Source organism: Pleurodeles waltl, chromosome 1_2 (assembly GCF_031143425.1).
Source record: "Pleurodeles waltl isolate 20211129_DDA chromosome 1_2, aPleWal1.hap1.20221129, whole genome shotgun sequence".
In the NCBI taxonomy this organism is placed as follows: domain Eukaryota; kingdom Metazoa; phylum Chordata; class Amphibia; order Caudata; family Salamandridae; genus Pleurodeles; species Pleurodeles waltl.
In genome coordinates, this window is record NC_090437.1 from 491,701,514 (window position 1) to 491,724,285 (window position 22,772).

General features: G+C 42.7%; 1 protein-coding gene across 2 annotated transcripts in view; it reads left to right on the forward strand.

Annotated features, from left to right (window-relative positions):
• The window catches only part of PPA2 (inorganic pyrophosphatase 2), a 344,063-nt gene that overhangs the window by 248,363 nt on the left and 72,928 nt on the right, over window positions 1-22,772 (forward strand). For both annotated transcript variants that reach the window (XM_069241383.1, XM_069241374.1), the window contains one exon: window positions 16,854-16,981. In XM_069241383.1, the coding sequence (XP_069097484.1) occupies window positions 16,854-16,981 (128 nt within the window). The remainder of the gene's footprint in view (window positions 1-16,853; window positions 16,982-22,772) is intronic.

Here is a 22,772-nt window from a genome sequence, read left to right on the forward strand (position 1 = left end):
TAGGTTTGCAGACTCAAAGGCATTCCAGCCCTGGAACTATTGCTTACTGCTTCCTCCAGCCCCAGTATGCGGATCTGCAGGAAGGTGGCAAAATAAGGAAATTTCTACAGTAGGGATTGAAACTGCAAGTATTCAAGCCCTACTATGGTAGTAGCCCTGGCATAATCAGAGAGGCTATTATCAGAGCTCTTACATAATGAGATTGCTGCCATAATTTGGCGCCACACTACATGGTACCAAAGGGACAAGTAGATCTTTTTACAGGACAAGTAGATTTGAGAAGCAACCTGTCCCCTGGACAAGTAGATATTTTAATAAATTCCACACCCCTGGGTCACCCAACACAGCACAGATGTGCCATATAAAAGTTTATCTTTGTGCTCGTAACAGTACTTGATAGGTTAAGAAACTACACCTAACAGAACATATTATGCCAAATTTTTAAAGGACACCCAACAAAATAGCAGTTGATTATCTTGATACCCAACAACACTCTTGAGACTCCAGACAAAAGAACTGCCCCTGCAGCCAATGAGCTTGTCTGCTGAGTTAGAAGATCCACAGGCAACTGACAAATCTTTCTGCTCTTAACCCTTATGCTCTCAGTTCAACCAATAGGTCAAACCCCTAACTTAGAGCAGATCCTGAACACAGTACCCATGCGCCCTAACATGCTTTCTCACACTAAAACAGACTCTGGTCTGTAATGGGGATTTTGAAATCGGTCACAGGCCAACAAAACCAACAGTTTTGTTGTTTTTGTTGAAATCAGTCCCAGGTTAACAAAACCAACAGTTTTGTTGTTTTGGCCAACAGTCACAGGCCAACAAAACGAGGCAATAGAGGAGGCAGAAAGTGAGGTGTGCAAATTCCCACAACATAAACTATGGCTTTTTAGAGCTTTTGGGGAACCTTTGATAAAATTCTTTCAATCTTCTTGGGCGTGTGAAACGCCAGTACCCCTGGTGTTTCAAAAAAACAACATTAAGTGATAGAATATATTAGAAATAAGAAACCACAGGACCAGTATGCACATTCCATTAAAAATACCTAATACATGGCAGACACACTGTAAACGAAAGAATAATAGTCACTTAACGTGTCAGCACCATGAAGAAAGGATGTTTTACTGTGGATAGTAACATATAGTATACCGAGTTGTGAACTGGGGCTGTTATTGTGATGTTATTATTTCTTTTCTCTTTCTGTCCGACCATGAGTTATATGATCCTTGGTGCTGTAGATTAATTTAAGAAAAAAGTAAGTATGAAAGCCTCCAGTCTTGCCATACAGTTATAAACAAATGCATTACATAAGACCTTCTGTTGTATCACTAAACATGTAGCACTCAGGCTAATCGATCTTTTAGATACACCCAACCAGTGGTGGCTGGCAGCTTTAGGAGAGAGGGGGCGGGCGGGAAGCACACACGCACACACACTCATTCTTTCACACACATACACGCACGCACATCCATTAACAACACTCATAACATTCAAACATGCATGCACGCACCAAACATTCATTTTAAAAGTTCACACACATTCATTCTTTCACGCATGCACGCACGTCCATTAACAACACTCATACCATTCAAACGTGCACGCACCAAACATTCATTTTAAAACTTCACACATACACACACTCATACTTTCACGCACGCACGCACATCCATTAACTCTCATACCATTCAAACATGCACGCACCAAACATTCATTTAAAAACATCACACACACACTTACCTTCAGCCTCGAGGTCCCAGGAGGGTTGGGACTGCTGCCTTCCCTAAGGTCAGCCAACGAGGGAAGGCAGCAGTCCCAGCCTCGTCACAGAGTGGGATGGGGTCAGTGAGACTGCTGACCCCACCGCACTTTGTGACGAAGTGTCACTCATTGACACTCACCCTGGGTGCTCTAGGGCTTAAACCTGAAGCGCCCAGGTCGAAGTCATTGGGTGACGCTTTCCTCGTCACCCAGGGGAGGGCCTCGAGGCACCTTTGCTGAGCCGAGGAGGTCACGCCCATAGGACCTGTGACCTCCTCAGCCCAGCAAAGTTCAGCTCAGGCAGCCAGGAGTCAGTGCCAGTCGCGCATGTCTCACTCCTGGCTGTCTGAGCTGAAAATGAAAAGTGTCTGTCAGGCTGACCTTTGTTCAGCTTGACAGACACTCTTCATGAGGGGCAAAAGGTGGGGGTGTGTGGCCCCTCCGCCCTAAAGGATGGGCGCACCTGCACCCAACGTGTCTTTTGTTGTCACATAATTCTGATTGGTGTTTCGGGTAGTAGCTTCCACAGCAGACCTCGTGATTTACTAAGAGTAAATGCGGGGTATTGTTGATCCGTATTGCCGATGAGCTAGTATCCAATATTAGAGATTTGACTCCATGCCATTTCTAGAGTGACTAAAAGTACTGTGTTTGTTAAGTTATATATTTTTGAGGATCTTGGATTTGCAGGCCTGCGCCAGACGTACGCTGTTCAGCGCTTGGCTTCTTTCTGAAAAAGCTCACCCATAATGCCCGCGTCCGGACATTCCTGTGTAATTCCATTCGGTGAAGTTTGACCGGTGCTGTGTTTGTACCCTTTGCTTTTTCTTGTGTTTTACTTCAGAGTCGTCTTAAAGGTGCGCACTTTGAGGTGCATTCACTCCAGGAGAACTGTTTTGTTGGTTGTTAATGCTTTATTCTGAACAGGCAGGCCAGTAGTGTTTCCAATATGTGACATTTTCTTATGTCTCCCTTTCCAGTCTTGGTCACCGAGCTCTTGCCCATTGTATACCCTTCATGCTGCGTTTGATTTACTTTTCTTTATTTCAGCAAATTGCCATGGTCCCGTGAGCGCCTGGGAGCGAGCAAATATGGCATTCGTTTTTTTCCCACCTGGATCATTACATATGAGCTTTTAATCAAGTCTTTTTTATAGAATCAGATATAGAACATGCGTGACATGGAAAGAAAAGATAGAGTAATGAACGTTTCACACATAGCATAGGTCTCTGCGCCATTCTTGTGGCCACCGTCCCAAACCAGGCGTGCTTTTATTGCAACCTTACCAGCTGCTCTTTTGTTTATCCTAAAAGAGCGCGCAGCTGACTGCAGCTCGCCAGAATACGAACATCTGACCGTAAAGTTATCCGGCTTGTACCTGCCTCAGATAACAAGGCTTGTGTCGCAGATCTAACCGGGAGACGAGGAGGGAGCAGGTCAGAAGGTGCTGCGTGTTTCCCCGATCTGTTGTTCACACTTTTAAACATAAAAATAATCACCTGTCTGTCCTCAACGTCTTTGGCACGGGGCATCGTTTGTGTCTGCCTGACTTTTGTCATTTAGAGGGTGACCTTACAGCATAGAAATGTTTATATTTAAATCATATACTGAACAGGAAGGAGTGGGTTGTGCCGACCGGTCATTTGTAAATAATACTTCAGATCACCAATGCAATTATGAGTTTGTGTAGCAGCCATATATGTTCCCAAAACTGTGGTTCGTAGAGTAACGTCTGTTACGCCACACTCCCATCCGTTAGCTCTCCTTAATAAAATGTTCTCAAATTCTGAAGAAAATTACCAAAAGTCAATATATTCTATTCTTTGTATCTTTATGGTCCTAGTTGTCCGTTTGGGTTTGGTGTCAGTAAAGTGCGTTGCTGCCACTGTTGTGGCTGTGTAGTGCTCTGCAGGGCTTGTCCGAATAAGGAGCAGCTTGATCCTGACTGAATAGTTTCCTTGTTCTGCAAAGGGCATGCAGTATTGGTTGGCAGGTTGCCTTGTCCAACTTAGTGCAAGCCGGAGCTTGAATGCATGGTTGCCTTGTCCAGTCTGAGCATACTGATGTGTAGGCCTTGACCGCTTAGGAAGACTTCATGGTTATAGCGTGGCTTTCTTGGAACATGTTGTGTGAGGTCTTGAAATCCTAAAAACTCAAATCGCAACCTCTGTGATAACGTTTGCTGTTAAGTTGCAGTTTGCTTAGGAAATTACTTTTTTGATTTGCTCACAACTCTGGTCCTGTTTGACAGATCTATGTGACATTTGGTTATCTCTTGATGCATCTCTGTCCATGACCACTAACACATCCACACATCACCCACACAACACAAAGCCACATTATACATAACTTTCATTCATCCAGACACAAACTCCTGGTTCATACAAAACACCAGCACTATCCTCTATTTGCACCTACAAGACCCCTTTTTATTATGACGAAATCTATACTCAGCCTTCCATCTCACCATCCACCAACACCCCCTCAACTTTTTTTTTTTTTTTACCAATTACACACAACCATACAATCCTTATACTCCACCACACAAATTACCTCTTCCAGTGATCAAATCTTGCATACTCATAACTCTTGTCCATCCCCTCATACGCACCACATACTCTGTTCTGCAAAACACATCACCACCCCCTATACCATTCAAATAGTACTCATCAGCAGCAACTTACACACAGAACCTTCGCAGAACACACCACATCTATATCTCCTCTCACAACTCCCCAAAAACAAAACAAAACACCAACACAACACATCAATATTACACACACTTTCACAATACTTCCTGTCACACCCACTCCCACCCTCATGACTACATAAATACAAATCCTCAACCAATTTGACTCCAAAATTCTCATTTTTCACCAACATCTACCACAAGCACCCCAACACAACAATATTCATTCACCGCCTCCCATCCATTGCACAATTTATAGCCTTAGAATATGACCCACATGCTTCACCATCACTCCTAACCCATACTCCTTCCACTCTAAACAGACGTTAACAATATAAACAGCACCACACTCTTCACAATTTCACATCCCCATGTCTATTACACAACAAGGCTGCTCTAAAAAGGAACACATCTCACCATGTCACTTGCAACCACCATCTCCACCACTGACCCAACAAATGCCGTGTAAGCCTCTTGGATGAGGACACAATGTAGAAAAACAATATTATTGTGACCCTCCTACAGTTACTATAAGCACTAATGACACACCTGCTACAAGTTCAAAATATACCGATTACTCTTCTACAAAACAATATTACACCACCACCAATACACAATCTCTAAACTGCCTACTCATAAATGCTCGATCACTCTCTTAAAAACCAGCACCGGATCTATGGCCTACTCACTGACACATAACCTGACTTGCTCTTTATAACACAATCATGGTTGGGAGATGACATGGCCCCACTGTTGCATGAAGCCGTTCCTCCAGGCTATCAAAACATCACACAAAACCGTATAGACAAAATAGGAGGTGGACTAGCTTTTATATTCAAACAAACAAAAATCTCAGCAAAACTGACATCTCCATAAAAGGTTATGAGGCATTCATCACCGGATGCAGCCCTACACCAACTTTCTCCTGTAACTTTCTCCTCCTTTACAGACCACCACCTAGCAATTCAACATTCCCAGACACATTTCTAGACACAGTTTCAAACCTTAAAACACTATACTCCAACCTATTCATTCTTGGGGACCTAAACATTTGGTTTGACAAATCCAATATGCCCCATCCAAAATCTATCATCACTGGCCTAGTCACATTCAACCTACATCAGATTGTACACAGTCCCACACACTGCACGACACATCCTTGATGTCATTTTTACAAACCCAGAGATGGTTACCATTCAAAGCATCACACCAGTCACATGATCAAACCACATTTGGTAATTTTGTAACATAAAGCACCACAAATAAACACAGCCAAGACCACCTTACATACATCCACCTATTGACCATGGAACAAATTCAGTTTTGATTCCTTAGAAACACAACTAGCAGCCAACACAGATCTAGACACAATAAATTCTGTTAAAAAACTGAGTGGCTACAGGAAGTTTTTGATATCCTAATACCTCTGAGAAAAACAAAACAAAAGAAAACAAGCACCTTGGAGAAATATAGAACTAAAAAAGATAAACCAATAATTCAGAAGGCTGCAACGGACCTGGCTTAAAACAAACTACATTGAAGACAAACTTCAGCTATGCAAACTTAACAGAATATACAAATCATCAATCAAAAAAGCTAAAAAAGGTACTAATCCGAATTCAAAATGATATACCTGCAAATAAAGAATTTTATTAAATTCTCAACAAATTTTTAAAACCTAAATTCATGGAAGCAACTCGTCCCATTACACAAGACAAACTAGCAAATCAATACACAGCCAAGGCAAACACATTGGGCTCCTATTTAAAACAATGGAAAACCACCAGCACCAACTCCTTTCCAAAACTCCCCTCCAAGGGTAAACCAACCCAGCCTCTGCAATCCTTCAAACAAATATCAGAAAGTGAATTTATGCATCTGGTCAAAGCAAGCAGGCCTTCCGGCTGCCCTTCTGACCCTTGTCCACCACACAGCTTCAAGAACATTATTCTGTCTACCTCTGCTGACACACCAGTAAAAAGAATCATCAATAATTCTTTAACTACAGGAATCTTTTGTGAAGACCTTTAAAAGGCATACATATGCCCATTATTAAATTAAACAAACCTGGACCCACATGACCCCAACAACTACTGACCAATCACAAATGGACCTTTCATGGCAAACTGATAGAAAGAGCAGCTCTCGCCCAGATTTCACAATTCATTGAAGATAACTCCATACTTGTACCAGACTTGATTCCACCCAAATAGAGGCAATGATTCTGCCCTCATCGCCATCTGGGACGATCTTAAAAACACAATAGACCACAATAGAGTTGTTGCACTACTTCTCCTCGACCTCTCAGCTGCCTTTGACACAGTTGACCATGACACCCTAATACAAAGACTCTACAAAGCCAGCATAGAGGGAACTGCTCTCGAATGGCTCACAGCCTACCTTCAAAACAGAACGAATGTCATCCATACTCCCCCTTTCTCATCCAAACCCTACTTCCCAAAAGCAGGGATCCATCACGGTTCAATCATTTCACCCATGATTTTCACCATCTACATGTTGTCATTACTGGCAATGATCAATGATTTTTAACTCACATGCTACAACTATGCAGATGACACACAAATATTCATTAAACTAGAGTGTCCCAAAGAAATTGGAACCTCGCAGATCTTCAGTTGTCTCAGAGCCGTTGATCAGTAGATGACATCGTTCCATCTCAAACTAAATGCTTCCAAAAGAGAAATACTCACATGTGGCGATTGGAAATATTTCGACCCACTCTGTGCCTAGCCTGACGATCTGGGACCACCTCCTAAAGTATCTAAGGAAGTTAAAAACCTTGGCATTACCATGGAACAACAAGTTAACAATAAATGTTAAGTGGAAAAATTAGCAAGATCAGGCTTCATCACAATGAAAACTCTGCAACGCATCTTCCCTCAACTCGGATTTCCACACAAGGTGCAGGCTACTCAATCTCTTGTACTGTCTAAACTGGATCACGCCAGTGGCCTGTACCATGGATCATCTTGATCTACTATGAAAAAACTACAGCACATTCAGAACTCGGCTGCCAGACTACTCCTACATGTAAATCTACAAGCCCACATCTCCCCTGCCTTGAGGGCCCTACATTGGTTACTTGTTGCCAGAAAATCCATCTTAAAGCTACTTTGTATCACCCACAAAGCAGTACATGGAACAGGACTGTTTTTCATTAGGAAAAAAAGCACCAAATAGATTCAACAAAGAAACCTCAGCTCAAGATTTGCACCACGCCTCAAAAACACCACCATACAAGCAGTAGACTATAGATGGTACATCTTTCTCTGTTAAATCAGCCAAACTATGGAATTCATTACCCTTAAATATAAGATCCACTGATAACTATCTTATCTTAAAAGACTACTCAAGAGTTGGCTGTTTCCATACTCAAACAGCAATGGAATGCCTATCCCTGTGTATGTAAATATTTTGTAATCTGATTAAATGTATATATCGTGATATGTATATTTCTTTGTATAAATATGTATAATTATTTTATCCTAAAATATATACATACTTCTTTAGGCCTGTTTAACAATTGTATATTTTACGTACTGTTAAAGGTATATATATGTGTGTGTGTGTGTGTGTGTGTATATATATATATATATATATATATATGTGTGTGTGTATATATATATATATATATATATATGTGTGTGTGTGTGTATATATATGTGTGTGTGTATATATATATATGTGTGTGTGTGTATGTACATATCTGCATAAGTGCACAAATTAACTTCAAATACTGCAACTCTTAAAAGTCTGTGTTTATACAATACAACTTTAAATTTCAATATATTATATTCCTTACACATATACTCCCTTTCTTTGTAATCATGTATCTGGATATTTACTACTTTGGTCCTAGTGTACAAGAGGAAAAAAATGAAAAAATACTCTCTTTAAAGCTTTACTCTGTCTCCCCATCACCCTTTACCTCTATCATTCTATCCTCTATCTCCACCCTATGACTCTTTCCAAGCCCATTTTACTGCTATTTCCAAACAACCTTCCAGACTCGTCCCCCCTCTACCCCTCCTGGCTCACCGCAAACCAAAGTTTACTACTATAATATTCCAAAGAACCCTTCTAAATTCACCCTCATTTATCCCTCCTTTGACTCAACCCAAACCCCATTTTATTACTGTAATCCCTTTAATCCCTTTCTACAGACTCTTCCATTCTCCACCTCTCCTTTACGCATCCCTAACCTCATCTTACTACTATGGCCTCCTAGTTAAGACTTCTGGATTCTTCCCTCCTCTATCCCTCCATTATTCTATTCAATCCAACTAACCGACTTGCATGTCTTCTGCTCAAATTAACTATACTAATAATGTACTCATATTTCCCTATGCTAACCTACCACTAATCCTTTTGGGTTCTGAATTAGCGAAAGACACGTTGACACCTTGTCAGGGGTAGTAAGCGGTAACTAATTACAATTCGCATTACAAAAACTGACATTCTGGCAGGCCGCTTATGGAAATTGATCCTGAGCTTGATCCATGACAAACAGAGTGGTTTTGAACCCGGACGTATGTCTAAAAATCCTACATGTCTTCTCTCTATTGTCATGTGGGAAAAAGCTATAGTGATTTTTTGGATGCCAAAAAGACACAACCTCGTCAAGTAGGGGATTCCTCTTTCACATGTCCGAAAGAGCAGGGATTGGTCTGAACCTCCTAGCCAAAGTGTGATGACGTTTTGACAACCTAACATCCCTAGTAGATTGTAGGGGTATCTTGTCCGATACTTTTCCAGTACACAGGAGAAAGAGATAGGCTTTCTCACTTTAACCTTTTTTGGTGCTGTTCGCTCTGGAGTCACTGGCAGCAGGAGCAATGAGACTTTCTGACATGTACTCATATCACCAGGCAGATCAATTGTCACAGTTAAGATGCCTGGCTTAGAATTGTAGTGACCCATTCAATGGACAAGCATTGAACAGACATACTTGGACAACCTGCCCTGCCTTACTTGCCTGGATTGTAAGAGGAAAACATCTGACTCTCCTTTGTCTCCCAACAGTAGCACGCTGTGCTGGCTTTTTGGTATGTGGCCCCCAAATGAACCACATGGAACTAAAAATACACAGTGGAGACCCATCTGGAATAGTGTGGTACTACTGATTAGAGGTAGCACGTTTTGATGGTAGCATGTGCTACCTGAGGCATACACACAATAGTTGACTTGTTAGACAGTGACACTCTAAATACCTTTGAGGCTGTTAACCTGGAATTCTGCATAACTCTCTCCTAGAACTGGTTACACCAGCTACTGGTGCACTGTTTTCAGAACTGATGGTTTAAACCCAGATCTGTGACTGGGGGTGAATGTTTGATTTGCTGTGCATTCCGTCCATCATCTGTTGTTTTTGCATTTGTTGCCCTGAAGTGGGAAGGGTATGCCCAGACGTGGGTCCTGTGCTTGTTATGCCACTAGATTCAAGCTAGCCTGACTGATGAAGGATGATACCCTGAAACCGGTCCCAGGATGCTTGTTTCTGATCCAGGGAGGACCTGGCTGGGCAGTTTGGGCTAGACTGTTCCCATGGGGAACAGGGTCAAGACTGATTTTCACATGGCTGGGTCTAACCTGGAATGGCATGGCAAGCAAAAACACTGATGGATTAAACCAAGATATGTGACTGGGGGTGAATGTTTGATTTACTCTACATTCCATCCATCATCTGTTGTTTTTGCATTTGTCGCCCCAAGTGGGAAGGGTATGTCCAGAAGTGGGTCCCGTGCTTGATATGCCACCAGATTCACGCTAGCCTGGCTGATGAAGGGTGATACCCTGAAGCGGGTCCCAGTATGCTTGTTTCTGGTCCTGGGAGACCTGGCCTAGCAGCTCGGGCTGGACTGTTCCTATGGGGAACAGGGTCAAGACTGATTAGCATACGGCTGGGTCCAAATTGGAATGGCATGGCAAGCAAAAAAACTGATGGATTAAATCCAGATCTGTGACTGGGGGTGATTGTTTGATTTGCTCTACAGTCCATCCATCATCTGTTGTTTTTGCATCTCTTTTCAGAACAGGCACAGAAGTGGGACAATTACAATTCTAGACTCTTCAATCCTTTTTTACATGTTGAAGTGGGGCAAACCCATTATGGCACTCTGATCTCCCATTTACATTACAATACACTGGTGCATGAGGCCAGACTCGGAAGGCAGATGCTCTTACATTTGGGCTAATTACCTGAGTGATGGGTTTCCCTGCTTAACACCCACAATAAAAACCTAATGTAAGCACACCTCAAGTACACATACTTCCAGTTCTTCATCAGTGACAGTGGTCGCTAGTCAAACTGCCTAAGGCAAGTCTAACTGGAACGATGTTTCCGGGAGGTGTGAATCAGAGGGTTGTAGTTTACTACATGTAGTATAATCTTGTCACAGGATATCCTCATTCTAGCGGGAAATTTGGTATGTCCTCTGGACACTAACAACTGTCCTTTCCAAACCTTGGCCAAACTGTCTTCTTCTCTTTTAAAATTCTGACCTCAACAGTTTGATCTCTCATTGATGTAGAAGGATTGATCTCTCATTGATGTAGAAGGATGGCCAAGTCCCTGTCCGTGGCGAAAATCTGTGTTGACCGGCATTGAAGAAGGGCTGTAACACCAATGCTCACAGAGCCATTATGGCTTGAAATCTACGAGCATGTGTTTTATAGGTTACAGAATCAGACAAATAAGTTTGATCGAATTTGGAGCCCATGGTAAAAATATAGTGATGGCCCTCACCCATAGGATTCCATGTCATTCTATCCTCCACACTTACAATGTGAAACCACACATCATGACCTCAGATTGGTAAGTTTAGGACTGACAATAGTTGAGGGGCATGGGAGAGTTCCTCTTGGTTGTATTACGGCTCTTATGTAACAAGCCTCTTCTCTGCCTTTCCTTGCTTTTCTCCTCACCCTCAGTACTTTGACACACACACTTCCCTGTGTTGCCATGTGCTACACCGGAATGGATACACTATGTGGAATACCTTGGACCTGCCTTGCCCGCCCTCAGCACCATGTTTCCTCCCCTCAAATGCACAATATATGTACTCCTCATAGTTCACTCATATTATAAAGCATCAGATTCATACTCCCACTATGAGGGCTTGCATTCAGCTGGATCAACTTGGCAGTTTCTTTCTGCATTATATCACAATGGTATTGTTGGAATGAATTGTTATTGACCAGTTTTGATATCAGTGATACCATTGTGATTCACATCCTGAATCTTCTGAAAATTTGAATAAAAATATATTCCAAAAAAAACAAAAAATGTTCAACTCTAATTGGAAGAGGATGCATTCTTTCCTATTACTCATTCTGAAATGCATGGATTCAGACTATTATCTGCGGGCCAAATCATCCTGATTGGCTGGCTGTGAATTAAAAAAAACTATTTCAGCCTTCCTTATGAGGAGTGAGAGATGTGTGAATATTTGTGACTCCTGCAGTGCAGAAAAATATTGATGGGGCAAAAGGGGTAGCGGCTACATTACCATACCCCAGGTATAATATGGGTGAATGGGGAAGGGCATTATAGAGGGACTGATGTTGCCCTCAGAAACACTCAAAAGATCATAGTTTTGACAGCAGTGTTGGGGGGTCCTTATCCGTGACAACAGGATACCACGTCTCCTTGTGGTAATACACTCGATCCTTAGATAACATCAGATCCCACCACACATGAAAATAATGTGAAAGGGCCTGCAGGTATCAGGGGACCAGCCTCCAAACTTAGGGAGGATGCAGGGTTCACAAAATAGTAGATTGGTTGCTGGTCGGTATATCTAGAGGTGGATTTTCAGAAGTCTAGCAAGATTCATAGTCCCACAGATTGGACAAAGGAATACTGCCAGCATTGTTGATTCGCGGATTCCTTTCAAGATTCTTAGATGTAAAAAAGCAATAAAAAGGGAGCCCACTTTGTTCTGGAGTTTAGAAGCAAGTGCACCTCACTGACAAGTTTGAATTCAATACATAGAGGATTTTGGAGTCACAAGGACTTGGAACTTGCAGTGAGACCACAGCTTACTGTGCGCCAGTAAAGTGGTACAGAGGCTTTGTGCAAGGCATGGCTAGCACTTGTTTTGGCAAGGGAGTAAAGTAAGTAATTACAGAAAACAAAATTAAAAAGGCATTGTTAAAGAGAGCTTATGGTATAACTTCCCTCAAACCTCCCTTCCCATGCTGGCACCGTTCAAAAAATCCATGAAATCATTCAAGACGTGGTGTGCCCCCACCACAGAGTCATTGGTTTAGGCTTTGACTGCACATAGGAGGTGCTTTTTGTAGGGACTGGCCTACAGCCATGTCCACTGCTAAGTGAGAAGGGGCTCCAGGCCCAGAATCTATGTACATTGCACCTCTGATGACTGTGCGCCAACTCTCTGCAGCTTCTGGGTGTAGCTAGTTGGCCATTGGCCAGACCTTGTATTTAGTAGGAAAGGACACTGTGCCCATAGGCCACTTTCTGTTGCTACAAGACTCTGATTGCAGACCAGGTTCTGTATTTGTCAGCACCCCACGATTAATGCAACAAGGCCCATGGCTGTTGCCAGTGTGCCATGGGTACACCTTAGTCTTGGACCTTTCATTTATTATCCCATCACCCAGATCCCACTAGACAGGTCCTTAATTGTGCCCAGGTGGGTTTTTTGCAGAGTTATGGCATTGCAGGATTACCCAGCTACAGCAAGGTGGGATTGCAAATGTTGCACACTGACCAGGGTGATGCAAAGTTGACCTCAACAGCATCCTTCACTCTCTGCGGTAGTGTGGTCAAGAAATAAGAGTAGATCGTAGGAGGTAGTGTGGTGTGAAGGTTGAGTAGGTACATATTTAGCTACACTTTAAAAACACCTTAAAAGAAATGTATATATACAAGTCATAATTCGAATGCAATAATGAAAATCTTACATGCAAAATAGCAGCACACTAATACAAAGTAGGAACACTTAAGGACCCATCTTACTGTCAGAATACACTGATTGCGAAAGCTAGTCGATCACAGTCACTATGTTGTTCATAATGTTGATCATGAACAATGAGGATGAAGACCCTCTTACCAAAACTTACACCTCCAACTTTGTATGAAATCACTAATTGGTCGTAATCTTTCTGAAAATTATGAACAACTCACAATATAAGAATTGCAGTTCAAGGAGAAATTCACCAAGACATTGATACTTTTATAGGGAGCTTCCAACTGTCTGCGATGAAATGTAATTTGCCCAGTAATCCTGTGTTGTCTCCTCCTTTATGGCTAACGTTTTCAATGTGCATGTAAAGTTGGATACGTCATGACTCAAAGATGCTAACCACACTTGGTCAGCAGCTCCACACCCAGAGAGAAGAGTTCTTGCTGCCGAAGGGGTTGAAATGCGGCTCAGATCTTCAGGAAATTTTGGAGTTGTGGGTCTATTAGCACAGAAGCATGGATGATGAACAAGCCCAGAGGATCTTTTAATGACACAGACCACAGAAGGTGGTGATAAGCTTGTGCTTGGAGAAGGGGAAGGAGGGAAGTGGGTGTCCCACAAAGGTTAAAAAGCAAATGTAAGAACAGAGAGGAAGTGTCCTTGCCAGGCATAGTCACTACTAAACTCACCCTCACATGTAGGCTGACCTTGTTGAGTCTTCCTTCCCCTCCCGTAGAGGAGTCGATAGGGCTTCTAGATGCTTTGGATTGTCAGGCCAGGTCACGAGCTGTACAGTGGAGCTCCACCAGGCTCAATTGTAGCCTTGAAGATGTGTGAGGGTCTTGGCTCCAAAGTCGAGAAGCATTGTTAAAGGGGCCACAAAGGTCTTGTCCCTGTCACTCTTTAAAATTCTACATTGCAGCTCTAGCCTATATTCAGTTCTTGGCAATTGAGCAGGAGACCATTGTCAGCCAGTACAGATGCATATGTATAGGTTACAAATCTAACCTGTTATGTTGAGGTAGGTTTTCCCTCCTCAGAAAAGATGATGTGTAGAGCAGGATTGCCCTGCTCACAGGATGCTTTGCATGGTCTAGCGCCTTCATGACCCCACAATAAGAGATCGGTCCAGGTGCTGCGCGACCTGGGAACCTTGTATATCAGAGCCTGACACAACCTAGCAAAGATGTGGTGAATGGTCTGTTCTTGTTTCTGTGGGTCACATTAGTCTTCCATGTTGCCCACTGCAGCTGCATAGAGAGATGTTACACCAATGACCGCTTAACCGGAGATTATCACTTTTACATTCCCATTCATGCGTGTTCTGATGTTTGTAATCAGGTGAACAGCTGTAGCCCGCAGTGTTTGCATCAAATGAGTCTCAGGCACCAGAGGTCCGTGGGCTAAAATTAAACAGAGGGCTGTTTTCATCAACAACGCGTGCAGCTACTGCACCTCAAAACTATATATTTGCTGCCATCAGCCATGGGTAAGGCAAAAGGGCACAGGGATATTACCACTTGATGTTACCAACCCTCTTGTGGGGAGCAGTTTGGGGTCTCTCCAGTTCAGGGTCATGACAGAGGTCCCAGAAGAGCACACGATTGTTAGTTTGGGTCTCCATTGGGGCAAGAGACTCTTCTAACTAATCCACTAATAAGAAAAATAAATGTAAATATCAGGGGCAAAGGTAAACATAGCAAAATGCCACTCTTGACACAGCCAGCCGGGGGGGACCTTCAGCCTTATAGATAGGTCATAAGGGTCGAAGGTAAAGATATACCGGGAAGCAGTCTTGCTCAAATTTGTAGTAATTATTTTCTTTTCAACATATTGTTTCAATTTTAAATTAACCCCTCAGCTGCCAAGAGTGAGTTAGGTAACGTGTTCATTGCTGTGACTGAGTCTATCTTGTGTATTAAAAGCTGGTTTCGTTCTCGCCAGTCTCTACTTATGGCTATTGATATTACAACTCATCCTTATGCCCAGAACCAGAGGAACTGTTGGGCCTTGAACCCGAATGTCTCGTCACCCTGCTAACTTTTTAATTAAATCATAAGTGCTGCCATCTTGAATACTCTAATTTTGATTTCACTGGGAATGCGAGGTAATTTAATGCCTTTGGAAAACATTATCAGGTGACAGTAAATATCTTCAGTACAGTGAGGATGACACCTGTCTGCTCCTTAAGTTGCTTGTCACCATATAAGAGATAAAACAGAGTACCATACTGCCAAGTGTGCTCATTCTTGCACACTCTGTTCCTGTTCTTGCAGGCGGGAAACAAGAGCCTTCAACTACCTACACATCCTTTTTCACAAATGCATTACACCTCAGATTACCTCAGTCCTTCATGTTGTACAAAAGAAATACCAATATTTAGAAGACCCCAAATTTAGCGTCAAACAAGGCATGATGTTCCTCTCTCGCTACTGCTCACGAATGATAGACAAGAAAACCTCACCCATTGAAGACACCGTCATCATTTTGCCTTGAATGTCTCACCCTCCTCCTTGAAAATGCACCCAACCCTTCTTTACTTTGGGTATGTGGTCAGAAAGGTCTAAAGCACGACTCGTGTCTGTTATTTAGCACAAGGATGGGAGTATGTATGTTTTGAATCTCATTTCATAACCATACCCAGGTATGTTTATTGATATAAAAGGGTCTCATAGTCCCCCATATCCATCTTACCTACCCCATATCCTTACGAAAATAAATGTCATTTTGTTTATTGATTTGATTGATTCTTTTTCGATGTGAGTAAAATGTACTTATAGAAATGTGTAATGCTTTTGAAAATGCGTCTTTTGTAATCTTTTGATAAATGGGTTTAAAATCATGTTTTTCGATGGACAAGGGTGTCATATTTCACAGATGGGGGACAAAAGATATGCACGTTGGTGGTGTGTGACCCCAGGGAGAGTTAAATAAAAAAGGCATACATCCGTGTTGTGAGACGAGATAAAAAACAAACGTACTCTTACACATCAACACCCCGTGTTAAAGTAGCTTTGAGAGAAGGGCTGTGTTTTTTTTTTGTTTCTTTTTAGATAACTAGAGATACCCGCAGAGACCTTACTACCCGTCTCCTTACTGTTGTCTGCTGTTTACTATTTGATAAGTCTTGCTCTTATCTCTCCTGCAGTTTCCTGCCTTTGTTGAAGGCCCAACAAAGGGAAATGATTTCTGGTTGTGTTACCTCATCAGAAAGCATAATCCCCTCCCCTGGCCTAGGGCACACACACGTGTGTGAAGGAGAAACTGAGGGGAAGTGAATGGTAAAGGGATTGTCATCTGTTGCTAACTAGATCATGATGGGCTCAACACACTCTCCTCCCTCGCACATCTACCTAGAAATTGGCTTAAAATAATTAAGTTTCTCCGATACTATATTGTGTAAAATAGTTTACAGATGCCTGTTTTTATAACTGCTACTTTTTTTTTCAGATATTGATGATGTCAAGAAGTATAAACCTGGTTACCTCGAAGCTACGGTTAATTGGCTAAAATTATACAAAGTCCCAAATGGAAATCCGGAAAACCAGTTTGCTTTTAATGGAGAGTTTAAAGATAAGGTAAATATAACATAACATTATAGAAGCAATTTGTTTGAGTCTCCATGCTTGAATGTATGCATGCAGTTTTATGGGGAAAGGAAAGCCTAACAGCACTGACATCGTGTGATCATCCCTCATTTATAGTGATTAAGACAACCGCATCTAAGTGCTATAAGCACCGAGGGCTGAACATTAGAGAATTGTATCTTTACTGGATGCACTTCTTATCGCCATTGCAGAACTGCACTGGCCGCGAATAGCAGTTTCACATAGGAGCATATTCACAAAGGCTTTTTTTTTGTGTGTGTGTGTGTGTGTGTGTGTGTGTGTGTGTCTATATATATATATATATATATATATATATATATATATGCTTATTAACGCATCATGCAATGCGTGAGCAAGGCAGTTGTGCCGAAACGCGTCGCAGGGACTGGATGTTTTTGTATTATTTAATGAACTGTTTGAATTACTGAGAGGCCTGTTCTCCTTCTTGGAATCTTCATATATTGTTTTGCCAGATGCCGCGCCGACATTCACGCGCCACTCCATGGTAGAGGTCCGGTATCAGCGACTTTGTTGCGGATATATATATATAATCATGATAGGTTTCCTCCTGTGGCATGTGTAAATTTACAGATATGGTGATTCACTAAAATAAACAGGAGGGCACATTGAAAAGGAAATACATGCAAACTGTAGATGTGCGTGTGTACTCCTACCAGTGTTTTAATTGGGATGAAGGAATATTTGTATGGGGGCAGACTGTATCCACTGTTACTGTGGTATGAAAATACTAACAACCCTTTGTGGTGGACGTGGCCTGTGTAACTAACAGCCTGCCCTAATACGTGTGATCAGACACCTAAACATGCTTTGCCATGTCTGCTATGTGCTCAGGACACTTTTCATGGCCATCTTTAAAAGCTGTACATTGCTGCTGGACCTGCAACAGGTTCTCCACAACTGTGTTTCACAAAGTTCCATTTTGAAGGTTGCCACACCAAGTCTCTGTACCCAGGCCCAAAGCACTCTGAAGTCACTGCAGTATTTATTGTTAGCAGGGTTTTACGAACACCCTAAATCGATTAAATTAAAAAGTGGATTAGAAATATATTCTTGACAAACTTATAATTAATCAGTTTCAATTTAGAGATGATAAATTAAATATACGAACAAAAAGATGTTTAGCAGTTTATTCAACATTTTTAACTTGGGTTAATAAATTTGACAGGAACCTTTTAAATTATTAACACATATTGCTAGGTGTGGAAAGGAAAGTAGATTGGTTTAAATGTAAGCTTCATGAACAATTCTTGCAAGAGAAGTCAAGGCACTGGTCTGAAAATAAGCACAGCTGTTATTCTTGCAGCAGGAGAGAAAGTGTGCATGAAACACACATCTCTTCAACAAATCAGATGGAGGAAAGGCACAGACTTTCTCAGCGATCTCATGCTATGCACTCACAGCCTATGCCTGATGGAAGTTGCTTATACTGATGCAGGGACCACTTGAAAAGGATGTTCCGAGAGATTACTGGAAGTTGTGCATTTTTCAAAAACGTCAACTAGTAAAATGTAAAAAACAAACTGACTTCTTGAACCACTCTTTATAGGACTTTGGAGGTTTCCTGAAAAAGCCCACAGTAATTGCATTTAAAACACGATACCTACCACATTTAGCAAGACTGAATAAGCATTTCCAAGTTATTTAAGAGTATTTAAGAGTAGGTAGATTTGGGGAGGATCAACAATATTGTAAAAAAACGTGTTAGTTTCACCCAGCTGAATGATCAAAACGGCATATATTCATATATCCTAAAGATCACTTCGGCAGGGCATTTTACAAAGTAGCAGAAGACGTTGAATGGGTTACATCTCCTTAATATATGAATTCTCAATTGCAGGAGTAGTTATAACTCCATGATGGCTGGTCAACATAGAGACAAGTGTCATCCTTTTGGCTTCAAGGGTATTGACCTAAATACTGTAGGGTGTTTGATTATATTTTCTCCAGATAATTTACTTATACACAGGTCTAGTCAGCTGGTTAAGATATTTCATTTGGGAGTTCTTATTGAGCCATAAGAAGCTTGTTCATATACCTACACGATGCTCCAGTTTATAGAGGATATTCTTAGCACTTCTTCACCCAGAAATAAATGTTTTCCTTTTATTAAAACTAAATTCTCAGCATTAGTTTGTTTGTACCTGAGATTTGTAGGGTTTCTGCCCTTGTGCACTCATGGTATTCCTTTTAAAAATGAAAAAGGATTGCCATTCATAATTTGCTTTCCCTTTAGCGCCACTAAATTGATCTCCCCACTGCGTCAGCCATACTTAATTTGGTTCACTAGAATGTCACAATCTTCTGAGGGGCAGTCCTGTTCAAGTCCATTTGCATTACAGCCCTGCCCAGTCAATGTGCAGATTTTAGGAGAATCCAAGGATCCTGTACTAGATTTTCAGCAAATTGGGAATAGGTTGAGCTTGTTCCCAAAACGAAATCTGTTGTCCTTTATTTGTCCCATGGATAGTGTGAGAAATTCTTCTTCTCAAGTTACAGCCACAATCCCCATCAGGGTGAACCACTAAAGCCACTAAATTAACCTGTGCTTAACCCTTTGGTAGCATGGCACAAACGCAGTCAGGCTTACCCAGGAGGCATTGTGTAAAGTATTTATGCAGCACACAAACAGTAATAATGTGAAAACACCACACAAGAAGAATCCCACACCAATTTAGAAAAATAGAGTATATTTCATTAACTTATTTAGCACCAAAATGACAAGAACCCAATCAGTAGAACCAGAGTTATTTTTTTAAAAAAGTTTAAAGTAAAGCTAGCACATAAAGGATCAAAGTGCCAACTGTAGACATCTAGTCAACCAAGACCGGTGCAAACCAAAAGTTATGTCTCACTACTATGGGGTGCAGTTTAGATACACAAAGTGGATTGGGCCTGTTCTCCGCTTACCTTCAGGCTTAGAAGACATTGCAAGGAAAAATGTCTGAGGAGGTAGAGTTCAGTAGGGTCGAAAATCCTCAGCGGGATGAAGCTGCAGGCTGTAACTGACGAAGGTTCTAAGAGACTGTATACCCCTTCTGCAAGGGGTCAGTGAACAGGATTTTCTGCTGCGGAGAAGAACGTAGCAGGAGGTGCTGCAGAGTCAGGCCTACTGACAATGCACCCTGGTTGGATCGATGGCCATGTAGGTCCCAGGTTTTGGAGTTTTGGCTTCAGGGCATTTTAAGCACCACTTCTAAGTGTCCAGGGCCGGAGAGGCACCACTTGGAGGGTCAGGACTCACTTGGGCATGGTCCAAGTGCAGGTTGAAGATGGTTAGAGCCTGTTCTGGCCACAAGGCTCTGGTCAGGAGGCCAGCAACTAGTCCTTGAAGTCGCTTCTTGAAGTCCTGGGTTCACGGATAAGAGCAGAGTTCAAGCAGCAGAACATACCTTTGGGGATCAGTGCAGGCATCAGGCAGCAGAGCAGTCCTTGTTGGTGGAGCAAGGTAGTTCCTCTGAAGTACACAGCAGGCCACAGCAGCAGACAGTCCCATGACAGTCATTCCATTGGCCCAGGAGCGCACTGTAGCGTGGGTCTGAGGTCCCATTTTTATACCTGGTGTCTTCTATGAAGTGGGAAAAACCTCTGGAGGCTTCCACCCCACAGAAGTGTCTGTGATTTATTGCCTTAAGCACATCATGGCACCAGAGGCAGGAAATCCCTCTGCTGCGAGCACTAGATGGATTTCCTTCTACTATTTTCAGCCTCAGCTGCTGGGAAGAGCTTCCTCAGCAACCAGGCAGTTATTTTGTCCTACTCTGTAATGATGATTGGCGTGTATGGCGGGCTGATGTCCTTACTGAGAAATTGAAAGTAAAATGAGCTGATCAGCTCATTTACTTTCACTTCCATCAGTGCTTGAGCATCGATATGAATGGGGGAGATACCTGCCAAGTGGATCCCTCCTTGGGGATCGCTACAGGGTGGCGATCCCCAACAGGGATCTACCCGCTAGATACCTGAGATAGCTTTAGAGGGGGCGGGCAACACCCAAGGCAATAGGCTGGTGCTTCTCCCTTATCATGGCCACAAAGGACCACCCCCTAGCCCTCCTCACAGAGTGCAGAAAGGAGGTTTTGAACCCCAATCTGTCCCTTGGGGGCAGAAAGCCCACTAGACCCCCAGGGATGTCCTTCTTTGGCATAAAATGAGGGGCCAGACAGCCCTCTGACATATCTGGCCAAACCCCACCCCATAAAATAACACAAAAGTCTTTCTGCCCCCTGGGGGCAAATTCATACAGTTTTACCACCCAATCTGTCCCCCAGGGGGACAGAAAACCCAATAGACCCCTGGACTTTTTTTTAGCAATATTGAGGGGTGGGGGGCAGGCCTCCCACACATACTAGGCTGAGCCCTCACCCCAAAAAATGTCAATACAGCCCTTCTGCACACCTGAAGGCAAATCTGGGCATTTTACTCCCAAATCTGCCCTCAGGAATGGGCAGAAAACCCACTAGACCTCAGGGAAGATATTATGTGGCAGACATTGAGGAGTGGGGCAGCCCTCTGACATATCTGGTTAAGCCCCCACCCTAAACAATGCCACAACAGTCTTTCTTCCACCTAGAGGCAAATAAGGATAGTTTTACCACTCAGTGTCCCCCCAGGGAGGTAGAAACCCCACTAGAAACCAAGGATTTTGTTGCGCAAAATTGTCAAGCTGAGCCCCTAACCCGAAAAAAATGTCAATACAGACTTTCTGCCCTGCTGGGATGAATCAGGGGAATCCTATTCCCCAACCTGCCCCAGGGTTGCAGAAAAGCCCACTAGATCCCATTTGTATTATGTGGCAGAAATTGAGGGGCAGCCCTCTGACATGTCTGGCCAAAAATCCACCCAAAGAAATGCCAAAACAGTATTTCTGCCCCCCTGGGTGCATATTGGGCCAGTTTTTATTTCAGTATGTCCCTGGGGTGGGGGCAGGAAGCCTGCTAAACCTCTGGGAATATTTGTTATGGCAAATATTGGGGAGTGAGGGCAGTCCTCGTGCACATTAGTCCGAGCCCCCATCCCTAGAAGGTTAAATGAGTTTTTCTGTCCCCAGAAGGGCAAATTTGGGGAATTTGCGTCCAGTCTGCCACCCTCTAGAAAGCCCAGGGAATTTTGTATCTGCGATGTAAACAATAGGGTTGGAGGTGCCCCAAGGGTCAGAAAAACAGTTATGCCCATTCTGTACTAATGCAAACCATGATACGTGGATGAGTCACCCTCACACTTTTTAAAAAAATTTTGGGCCTATTTTCTCCTTGGTGTCTACTAGCCTTTCTGACCCCTGGGGGCACATTTTGAGTAAACAGCCTGAATCCACCTCCAGGAGGCAGAAAAAAGTGATGGTCCTGTTTGGGGTGGTAATGCAGCATGACATCTGGGTGAATTGCCGCTTCCCTTTTAAAATACTTTTTAGGTCTATTTTTTCCCTGGTGCCTAGTTGCCTTTTTGTCCCACGAGGGAGTGTTATGGGGCAGATTTTTGGTGAATACCCTTAATCCAATTCCAGGTGTGAAAGACTGGTGCACCTGTTCTGAAGATGGTGAAAGACTACTGCACCTTTTCTGGGGTGGGAGCGTGGAGCAATGTTTGGGTGAAAGACCATCTTTTTATGTTTTTGGAGCCTATTTTTAACCTGGCGTCTAGTGGTCTTTCTGCCCCCCAGGGCAGGTTTTGGATGAGCCCTGTCAATCCAAACCCAGGTGGCATAACAACGAGTGCACGTGTTCTGGGGTGGGAGTGCTGTGTG